Source organism: Seriola dumerili, unplaced genomic scaffold, assembly GCF_002260705.1.
Source record: "Seriola dumerili isolate Sdu_G_001 unplaced genomic scaffold, Sdu_1.0 BDQW01000513.1, whole genome shotgun sequence".
NCBI classification, from domain to species: domain Eukaryota; kingdom Metazoa; phylum Chordata; class Actinopteri; order Carangiformes; family Carangidae; genus Seriola; species Seriola dumerili.
The window spans coordinates 824268-835792 of NW_019174768.1; the positions used below are offsets into that span (position 1 = coordinate 824268).

The 11525-nt window shown below is 41.7% G+C and overlaps 1 protein-coding gene across 1 annotated transcript; it reads left to right on the forward strand.

Moving 5' to 3' along the window:
• Window positions 1–319: 319 nt before the first annotated feature.
• Window positions 320–10170, forward strand: LOC111235571 (melanophilin-like). The gene is made up of 14 exons (XM_022764053.1): window positions 320–429; window positions 1739–1960; window positions 2238–2350; window positions 2572–2616; window positions 2787–2845; window positions 2927–3016; window positions 3201–3303; window positions 5584–5777; window positions 6485–6565; window positions 6640–6864; window positions 9371–9532; window positions 9642–9698; window positions 9841–9886; window positions 10092–10170. Exons 1-14 carry the CDS (start codon window positions 320–322, stop codon window positions 10127–10129), a joined length of 1545 nt encoding a protein of 514 aa, XP_022619774.1. The 3' UTR covers window positions 10130–10170.
• The last annotated feature ends 1355 nt before the right edge of the window (window positions 10171–11525 follow it).

The following is an 11525-nucleotide window of genomic DNA, read 5'->3' on the forward strand; positions in this document are numbered from 1 at the left end:
CCCAGCAACTGTTGTCATGGTGATGATGATGATGATGGTGATGAGGATGATGATGACATTGATGATGATGATGGTGATGGTGATGGTGATGATGATGATGGTGATGATGATGATGGTGATGATGATGGTGATGATGATGATGATGACGATGATGATGATGATGATGATGATGATGGTGATGATGATGATGGTGATGATGATGGTGATGATGATGATGATGATGACATTGATGATGCCGATGATGATGATGATGATGATGGTGATGATGATGACGATGACGATGACGATGACCTGAATGTGTTTGTGATTTTTCAGCGTCATGGAGAGAAAACTGGATCTTACCCGTCTGACGGACGAAGAAGCGAAACACGTGTGGGAGGTGATTCAACGAGACTTTAACCTCCGCAAGAAGGAGGAGGAGAGACTTGGGTACGTTTATCCATTCATCCATTCATCCATTCATGTTTATCTCTTCATTTGTTCATCTGTTCATCTCTTCATCTCTTCATCCATTCATCTGTTCATCTCTTCATCCATTCATCTGTTCATCTCTTCATTTCTTCATCCCTTCATCTTCGTCATTCATACTCCATGGTTCATATTCCACTGTGTTTTCAAACATTTGCATTTTATTCATCTTTGAAAAGAAAAGGCTCTGGATCAATTTAATATAGTTTAATATATATGCACACAGTAATACACACTATTACACTTTACTACACATTATTACACTTTACTACACACTATTACACTTTAATACACATTATTACACTTTAATACACATTATTACACTTTAATACACATTAATACACTTTACTACACATTATTACACTTTACTACACATTAATACAGATGTAATAATGTTTGTATGAGATGATTGGTTCAAATACAGTGGAGTCTTTTCTCTGGGGCTAAACCATGTGATTGAGACGTGTTAATGAAGGAGCTGATCTTCAGCTCACCTGTACAGGTGTGTCTGTCTGAGCTCAGCTCTTGATTCTTCTGGTTCATGTAAAGGTTGGAGGAATGTGAGCGTGAAAGACGTTGTTGTTGTCGCAGTTGATCATGGCTCAGTCACACGGACGAGAGTCTGCAGCAGAAAACAGGAAGCTCACAAAGACTCCCTGTGTTTCCACTAAAGACTCCAGCTCCCATCAGCCCCGGGGGCAAACTCATAGACAGCTGGAAGAGTCTGGGTCTAAGAACGAATCAGTCAAATCATCACTTGGTTTGAAGTGATGTGAGATTTCTACTGACACTGAACAGAAAAACTCATCAGTGTGAAACAGAAGTCCATGTTAATGTTTGAACGATTCGTCAGATGTTGTTTGAAGTTTGTTTCACTTTTTAAATTCACTTTAATTCATGATGTCAGAACATCCAGAGTCTTTATCAGGACGGATGTTTGGCTTCTCTCTTTGTCCGTTTCTGAGGTTTTGAATAAAGTTTAGTGAGAGCTGTGAATGTGTGTGACTGCCTGCAGCAGTGTGATCGTGTGATGCATGTGGAGAACAACAAACCCTCAGAGTTTAATGATGGAGTCACATGAAGCTCTGAGAACACACTGTTCATTCACTTACAGCTGCTGCCACATCTGCTTTGAGAGAGAACTTTTCAGGAACACGTCCAGTCACTGTTAAAACTTTATTTATAATGTGTGACAGCACGTCTGTGAGGAATCTGTGGAGCTTTGTCTCAGTCCACTTCCTGACCAACCTGTCCCCTGTTGTTGTTTCAGTGACCTGAAGACGAAGATCGAGAAGGAGGACACGAAGCGCGAGCTGCTGGGCTCTGAGAGCAGAGTGTCCGACTCTCTGTGTATCCGCTGCCTGCAGCCCTTCAAGTTCCTGGTCAACAGCAAGCGTCAGTGTCTGGACTGTCACATGTTCACCTGCAAGTCCTGCAGCCGCTACAACAAGAAGGAGCACGGCTGGGTGTGTGACAACTGTCGCATGACCAGGTGAGACTGGGACAAGTGGTGGGGGGTGAGCCTGAGACCAGTTTGGTGGGGGGGGGCAGGTGAGACTTGGACAGGTGGGGGTGGTTGGGGTGGGGGGGTGGGGGGGTGGGGCAGATACATCTGTCTCAGACTAATACACATTGTGGTTGTTGTTGTATTGTTGTCGTCATGTTGTTGTTGTTGTGGTGTTGTTGTGTTGTTGTTGTTGTTGTTGTTGTTGTTGTCGTTGTGTTGTTGTTGTTGTGTTATTGTTTTTGTTGTTGTTGTTTACATACAGAGTGTTGAAGATGGGGACTCTGGGTTGGTACCATGACAATGTCAGAAACCGATTCAAACGCTTTGGCAGCGCCAAAGTCATGAGGTCACTGTACAAGAGGCTGAATGGAGACGGTGAGTCATCATCACACCTGTCACCTGTAGCACTCACCTGTAGATGATGTAAAAAGCTCAGTGATGAATGAATGAATGTTATTTCCAGGTGAGTGATGCACCTGTTGAAGGAACATGAGACGAACATGAATGTTAGCGACAGACAGTAAATAAAGTCTGAATGAATATTTCTAATAAATGAGTGAAAACATGTAACTGAAGCACGTGTGTGTTTTGATCAGGTGGTCGTGATGATGATACTCAGAGTATGCCGGACGTCCACAAGTGTGAGTCAACAATAAAACACCAACAACAGCAAACAGCTGAATGTGTCTGTTGTTGTCCAAACTCAGATGATAAACAAAAACAAAAACACAGCCTGAGTCTTTTGTCACTATGTTTAGACAAATGAAGATTGTTGTTTAAATGTGAAGTGAGTTTTGTTTTGTACCTGCAGACATGTTCAATGGGAACGAGGACGACCATGGCGACGCTGAGGCTCAGCGCTACAAAGTGGTAAATACCTAAACAGATGTGAAAACAGATGTTTGCATGTGAATAAAGCAGGTTTTAATGAACTTCCTGCTGTGATTTCAGATGAGGAAGAGTAAACGTCTGCTGTCTGTCCATCCCATGGACTTTGACTCAGAGGATTATTTCCCTCACTCACGACGACAGTCTGTCCAGGTACATCACACACCTGTCACACAGTCTGACTCTCATACACTGGTCTCAGACCAAACATATTTAAAGTTTAACAAACTCAACTTCCTGTCACTCAGACAGGAGAGGTCAGAGGTCATACAGGTTAAAGTTACACTCTCCCACTCACCTGGTGTCCCTCACCTGGTGTCCCATGTGTCTGTTGCAGCAGCCGCAGGAGGATCGATATTATAGGAATGACGTGGACTACGACGCTTACAACCACCGTGTTAACCGCAGGAAGAGTCTGGACCGCTACGCCATGAGACCTGGTTAGTACACACATTACTGCAGTACACACAGTACACAGTACCTGTACACAGAGTACACAGTACACAGAATACCTGTATACAATGACAGTATTAGCTGACTCTCTTCCTATCAGTCCTTGACTCCAGTGTATTTTATTGGAGCGCACTCTGCTGTCTGCTGGAGGAACTACAGGTGTATTCAACCTGTTTAACCTCAGTGAACCAATCAGGATCAGGGTCAGAGGCCTGTACTATGAAGCAAGTTCAACATATCCAGGATAACTTTTAGTTTTCTGGCTTGACTGAACCTAACATTGACCGTCCTGATAACCTGTACTATGAAGCAGGTTATCACCTGGCACAGTTAACCCTGGGTTTACCTGTCCAGTTACAAGCGCGTTCATGTGAAAGAGGCAGAGTTGTTAATTATAAGCAGCATCGTCAGAACCATGAATGAAGTTCTTAATATGATATGAGAAGACACGTTGATAAGGTAAGTTCAGTTATAACCACATCCACAAGTGATATTCAACAAGGTGAAATGTGACAATATGATCACACGACTGGAATAAAAAAATATTATTTCCATGTCTAAGTATAATTTCTTTTAAAGTCAGAGTAAAATATATTGTAAATAAGTGCATGAATTATCATCATGTTTGAGTATTTTCACTCTTCAGTCTGATGATGAACAAACTGTTATGAACATGTGATGCAGAGAAAACAGTTAAAGTTAATGTCAGACTGTTTCTGCTGCAGAGGAGAGGAAGAGGAGAGGAAGAAAAGAGGAGAGAGAGAAAAGAGGAAAGGAGTAGTTGATGTCTAATGAGTCAGTCTGACTGAAATGTTCATTATAATGATGAAATAATTAACAGTGTGAGACTAATTGTTCTAATCAAAGACATCAGAGGTTCTGTCATGGTTTGCTATGGCAGACACCTTTTGTTAGTTTTGTTTGGACTTTTCTCACTTCCTGTTTTATTTTGTAATTGGTTTCCTTGTGTGTCAGTGTTTTTGCTTCCTGTCTTGGTCCTGTTTCTGTGTGGTGATTGTCTGGCCCGCCCTAATGTGTTTCACCTGTGTGCAATCACCCTTGCCTCCTGTATATATATAGTACATATATAATACATATAGTCTTTGTGCTCCCCTTTGTCTGTGTCGGTTTGTCTGTTTATCTCTGGGTTTGTCATCATCTGGTCGCGTTGTCCGTTCATGTCTGGTTCGTCCCCAAGCTGTTCATGTCCGGTTTGTCCTTAGTCTGTTCATGTTGCCTGTTGTCATCCCCTGTGCTTCTCGTGTTTTGGCCTGCTGTTCCTTGTTGTTCCCTGTGCTTGTTTTTTAAGTTCTTTTGTTTAATAAACCTGTCTGCACCGTTCCCCAAGTGTTGGCTGCATTTTGGGTCCACCCCTACTTACCACATACCCTGACAGGTTCAGGTTTCTCTCCAGTCGTGGTCACAGAGTCTCCTCATGTTGTTCTGAGCTCAGTGATGAAGAAGAGAGTAAAACCTTCATCACTGGCAGGAATCCTCCATTAAAGAATCTGTGTTCAGGTGAAATGAAGCTCTAACAGTTGTTATATTTTATTTAGTGATAAACTCTGTAAATTCATTAGAAGCTTTGTTTTAAAAACAGAGTGACACATGGAAAGACTCAAACAAGAAATCTGTTCCACTGATTTATATTTTATATCCACTGCTCGTTATTATTGATCACTTTATTGTGAACTGTTTTGTCCCTGTCAGGATACTGTAGGAATGATGACTCAGTTTTTACAGTGATCTGATTGGTCAGTAGTTGGGCTGTTGACAGGTTTTTATCTGATCCTCTGAAGTTAACCTGCGCCGGAGCAGGTGAGGAGTTCAGCGTAAGTTACCATGGTGATTTACGTCATAGGACTGAAAACCCAGAGTTAAACCTGAAGTTACCTGATGACCACAAATCCTGCTTTGTAGTACAGGCCTCAGGGTCAGGGTCAGGGTCAGGGTCAGGATCAATGTCTGAAATGAAGCAACAGACATGAAGAATATTTCTGTATCTGTATCTGATGAAACAATACATTATTATTATCATTATTATAATTATTATCATTAATATCGATCATACTTCCATATGTGTTTTTATTTTATTTCAACTGTATTTTGTTGTTTTATTTTTTCTATGTAGATTTTCATTTTATTTTATGTAGAATTTGTTTCATTTGTAAGATTTTATTCATCTATACATACTGACCTTCGCATGCTCACCTGTACATACTGACCTTCACATACTCACCTGTACATATCCACCTGTGTGTGATCAGATGAATATGGAGACAGCAGGATGGTCCGGACTCGCTCTCTGTCTAAGATCAGTTCGTCGGTTGCTCGGCAACAGTACGTCGACACCTCTGATGAGGAGGAGTACCAGAGACACCCCCCTATGTATCAACAACCCCCCCACCGCCGTAAAAACAGCAGAGCCTCCTCCCAGGAGAACCTTGGACAAGGCCCGCCTGTAAGAGACATTGACCAATCACAATCCACCATGGTCTCAGTGTTTTACTGATGACGGAACACAAACACAAACACACACAGACAAACACACACAAACACAAACACACACAGACACAAACACACACAGATACAGACACAAACACACACAAACACAGACATAAACATAGACAAACACAGACACAAACACAAACACAAACAGACACACGGACACAAACAGACACAAACACAATCAAAAACACACAGACACAAACACAAACACACACAGACACAGACACAAACACATACAGACACAGACACAAACACAAACACAGATACAAACACAAACACAAACACAAACACATGGAGACACAAACACAGACACAAACATAAACAAACACAGACATAGACATAGACACAGACACAGACACAGACACAAACACAGACACAGACACAGACACAAACACAAACATAAACAAACATAGACATAGACATAGACACAGACACAGACACAAACACAAACACAAACACAGACACAGACACAAACACAAACACTGACACAAATAAGCACAGACACAGACACAAATAAGCACAGACACAAACACAAACACTGACACAAACAAGCACAGACACAGATACAGACACAGACACAAACACAGACACAAGCAGGACATTTAGATTTAGACCTGGCGGACATCTCTGAATTGTCCCCTTTATTTCTTCTGCTCTTAGATCAACGAGCTGAACAAACGCATGTCGGCCATCGAAAGTCTGCTGAGCCGCCTGGAGGAGAAGATGACGCCTGCTGATGAGGTGAGACAGTGTCCTCTGTCTGCCCTGAGCTTCATGTCCTCTGTCTGTCCTTCATGTCCTCTGTCTGTCTCCAGGAGTCCACTCCGTCCACTCAGAACGAGGAGGAGAAGCTGAGGAGAAAGCTCAGTGAGTTGGCGGGAAACCTGAGTGATAAGGGTCTGTCCTCGGAGGACGAGAAGAAGTCTTTCTCTCTGGGTAAAGGTCTGGCTGGAGTCCGGGGTCCGGTGGTCACTCTGGACTCTCTGAAGGACAAAGACCTGAGCTCGTCCAGCGACGAGATGCCGACTGAGGCCCAGAAGGTAGGACTGGGTCAGAACCGCTGTCTCGTCAACTGTACTGAGTCCTGGTTTACTGAGGACCTGAACCTGGTTCTGAGACCAGGTCTCAGACTCTCTCTCTGATCTTGCTGCTTCTTCATGTTTTGTAAATGTCCAGGTTCCTGTTTGTGATGAATTCACAGCATGGCTCAGCTTCCCCCCGACAACAGGTCACACACATCACTACTGTGTGATATATACAATAATAATATACAATGATAATATATAATATACTGTATACAACAATAATGTACAATATATGCAACTGATCATATAATAATAATAATAATAATAATAATAATAATAATAATAATAATAATAATAATAATAAACAATAATAATATTATTTAAAATGTTCATATTCAGGACAAAGAGCTCCAACATAAAATTCTACCAACAGAGATGTTATCAGAAAAGATTATTATTATCATTATAATTATTATTATTATTGAAACGTTAATAACTGATGATCATAACAAGATCTGATATCATGGTCAATATTGATCCTGTGGCTCTGAGCTCTTTAGAGTCTCAAAGAGTCTGGATCAGTCCGGATCTGGACTGAAGTAGATTCAGACTGCATGACTGCCTCCTGACTAACAGACTGTCAGCAGCTGCCTGCCTAGACCCCAGAGACCAGAGCCCAGAGCCCAGAGACAAGAGACAAGAGACAAGGGACAAGGGACCAGAGACCAGAGACCAGGGACCAGAGACATGAGACATAAGACATGAGACAAGAGACAAGAGACAAGAGACAAGGGACCAGAGACATGAGACATGAGACATGAGACATGAGACATGAGACAAGAGACAAGAGACAAGAGACAAGAGACAAGAGACAAGAGACAAGAGACCAGAGACCAGAGACCAGAGACCAGAGACCAGAGACAAGGGACAAGGGACAAGGGACCAGATACCAGAGACCAGAGACCAGAGACAAGGGACCAGACACTAGAGAGGAGACAGGTGAGGACCCCCCTGGACTAATGAGTCCAAGCTGTAGTTACATTAACATCTTGAAATGGGGGGCGGGGGGGAGTGTCTGCAGCTGGTGCTCTAATAAAAACAATGTTACATGACTACAGCAGCAAATAATAATCTTTATTAGAACAAAGATAAACATGGTTATAAAGTAAAGGAGGAATGTAATGCTGAGGTCAATGACCTCTGAAGGTCAGCAGAGGTCAGAAACAAACTGCCTCCATATCTGAAGTAAAACTTCAGGTGTGAAGATCATCTGCTGAAACTTTCAGCTTCAGTCATAAAATGCAATTGTTTTCTCTCTCTGATCCACCATTAGTTTTCCCCTTAGTTTGGTCACTAAGGTCTTTTACAGTTCAATACTTCAGTGAACATTTCAAGGAAAGCAGAAGACTTAAGGTGTTTTGACCCCCAGTGGCTCTCCTGTTCTCATTAGATGGACATTGGTTTCTAAATGTGTCTCTGGTTTCTGGAGGGCCAGCTAAGTCTGGATCTGTGTCCACCACCAATAATATATAATATATAATATATAATAAACAATATATAATATACAGTATGTAGTACAATAATATATATATATATTTAAAATATTTACAATGAACCATGTGTTCATTACAGCTGCTGATTGATCACTACATGTCAATAATAAACTTTTTATAAGTAATGACATCACTGAAGCTCTGCTGCCGTAGAGACCTTGAAGGCAGCACTGAGCACTGACCCTGAGCCTCCACCCCCCACCCCCACCCCTCACACCTTCCACCCTGTCCAGACTCCAGGCCGGCAGCTGCTGCAGGACCAGGTTATGTGTTCCAGCTGCTAACATCTGTCCTCCTCATGGCTTTCAGAGATCGACAGCCGCCGCCCTCTGTGACCTCACCACTGAGGTCCTGAGAACCATTAATGCCACAGAAAAGGCGCTGGTCGAGCTCGGCCTATCAGAGCCCAGCGAGCGCTCACACTCTGTGGGCTCTGACCTAAAGCAAGCTGATGATGCTTTCAGGGAACTTGAGGAAAATGTAAGCTTCAAACATCAACTGCACGCCCCCCCCCAATCTCTTTGTCTGAAGGTCAAACTAAGGCCACCCCCCCCCCCCCCCCCCCCCGCCTCGTCTGAAGCATGACAAATGTCTGGACTGGCTTGACACCCCCCCTCCCCCAGCTCACCACAGGGCTGGGTATCAGCGTATCTGGGTGAAACATACTGCCTGGTTCTGGTTCCATCAGAGTCCAGCTGGAGTTCTGGCCCTGGTCTTATCAGATCTGCAGACCCTCACTAGTTACTGAAAAGGTCATGACATACATGTCTTTTTCCCATGATGCAACAGCTGCACAATACAAACTGTTTTCAAACCCGGGTCAGAACCAGTGACCTGGATCAGCTGAGTGGATTCTGGTCTTAGTTAGTCCACTAGAGAACCAGTGTGTGATACTCAGCCCTGTCACCATCACTGTCAGCGGTCTGAAGGTGTGTCACACAGGTGAGTCTGTCCTCTCACCTGTCCAGGTGTACATCGCTGCCGGTCAGTCCTACGAACTGGAGTCCAAGCTTCGCAAACTGGAGCAGAGCGCCAAGAACCGCTTCGGAGGGACCACGGACTCAGAGCTGTCGGAGCTGGAGGACGTGGTGGCACTGACGGCCGCCAGAGTCCAGAGCGCTGAGAGCGAGGTGGGTCCGGTCCAGACCCACACCTGGACCACAGAATCTGTCTCTTCTTCTGTGCTTGAGTCTCAGCAAGTTTAGATTTGGTTAATGAATTACAGTTTGTGTTTTCCAGGTGTCTGACATCGAGAGTAAGATCGCTGCTCTGAGCGCCACTGGCTCCAAGAAGAAGGTCTGATTTTATTGACAATAATAACCTGCGTTTATTTGATCTATTATATATGATTATTGTTTTTCTATAATCACATGAGAAGGTTTGTGGCAGGAAATTATGCCGTGTTCAGTCAGTTTGAACCTGTGACGTGTCTCCGCAGGTCGGTGGATCTCATCAGAGGAAGAAGTCCACACAGGATTTCACCAGTAAGACCCCAACACCGCCTGACTCCTCCCCTCCGCTTTGTTTATGTTTGTCTTCAACAGCTGTTTATGTTTATTATAAAATGTATCAAGTTTCATCCATGTGATTAAAGTGATTTTATTTATCTAAATGAATCGCTGCAGGTTTTAATACATGACTTCATTTAATTATTATATTTAATATTTAATGTGATTTATTTTGTTCTAGAAACTAACGGAGCTCAGTGGAAATCAAACATGTACTGAACCAGAAAAGCACCTGAGAACCAGAGAACCAACCTGAGAACCAACCAGAGAACCAACTGGAGAACCAGAGAACCAACCAGAGAACCAACCAGAGAACCAGAGAACCTACCTGAGAACCAGAGAACCACCCAGAGAACCAACCAGAGAACCAGACAAAAACAACCCGAGAACCAGAGAACCAACCAGAGAACCAGACAAAAACAACCTGAGAACCTAAGAACCAGAGAACCAACCAGAGAACCTAAGAACCAGAGAACCAACCAGAGAACCAGACAACAACAGCCTGAGACCAATAGAAACATGTTGTGACCTTTAATTGTGTAAAACTTTAGAACAGACTGTAGAACTTTAAAAACATGAAGCACAGAACAGAAGCCACAATCCATCATCTCTAAAATGTTTAATGAACCTGTTGTAAAACAACAACAACAACAACAATAATAATAATAATGATAATAATACAGGTCTCGAAAAAACACACAGCTTACTAAAACAAGTCAGCTTACTAAGCTTTTCTGGTGCTTTCAACCATCCCACCTGGAGAGAGAAGAGTTAACTTGAAACTTAATCAAACATATTGATTAATATTTATTTAGAAACACAAACATCATTTACAGAAGTCAGTTTATGTTCTACAGTTTCAGATGTTTCCTCAAAGAGTCAAAGATTTATTATAATTCATTTGTCACATTAGCAATCACACACAAGAAGACATTTTTTAAATAGAAAACATTTAGAAAAAATTGAAAATAGATAAAAGAAGAGCAAAAGTATAAAGAGTAAAATGACAAGATAAAAGATAAATAGGATAAATGTAAACAGCATAAAAATTAAATATAAAATCTCACACAAACATTATATCAACCAATAAAAAAAAACTATTAAAAATCACAGTCTTAACTTTACTAGAAGTTGCTATATATGGAGGAGCAGGGACGTCACAGGAAAAGTAATAAAGCATTTCCTTAATTTCATATTTTAATAGACATTATAAACAGGAATTACAAAAAGAATTTATAAATGAATGATTAATTAATAAATAAATATTTCAGATTTAAAAATGGATTTACAAAAACAGCATAAAACATTCATGAAATAAACTATTTATAAATAGGTGCATTTATTAATTCATGAATACATAATAGAATTTGAAAAACTATTTGAAAAGGCATTTTAAAAATAACTAACTCCATAGCTTTATGAGTTTTCTCTGACCACAAACATGGCAGCAGCAGGTGATGATGATGATGATGGCCATCGTCCTCTTCATCCTCTCCTGATGGACTGAGAACATGTAGCTCCTTTAAACAAAAATAAAACTACAAAAGTTTAAACTGAGAAACTCTATATTTTAAACACATATGACATTAAATAAGAAAATTAATAAAAATAAATA

What these genes read in the sequence shown, in the direction of transcription:
- LOC111235571 (XM_022764053.1), top strand. Translation starts at nt 320, where the DNA reads ATGGAGAGAAAACTGGATCTTACCCGTCTGACGGACGAAGAAGCGAAA. An exon ending in TATGCCGGACGTCCACAAGT is followed by an intron (nt 2,617 to 2,786) that starts GTGAGTCAACAA and finishes TTGTACCTGCAG; the next exon opens with ACATGTTCAATGGGAACGAG. An exon ending in CCACTGGCTCCAAGAAGAAG is followed by an intron (nt 9,699 to 9,840) that starts GTCTGATTTTAT and finishes GTGTCTCCGCAG; the next exon opens with GTCGGTGGATCTCATCAGAG.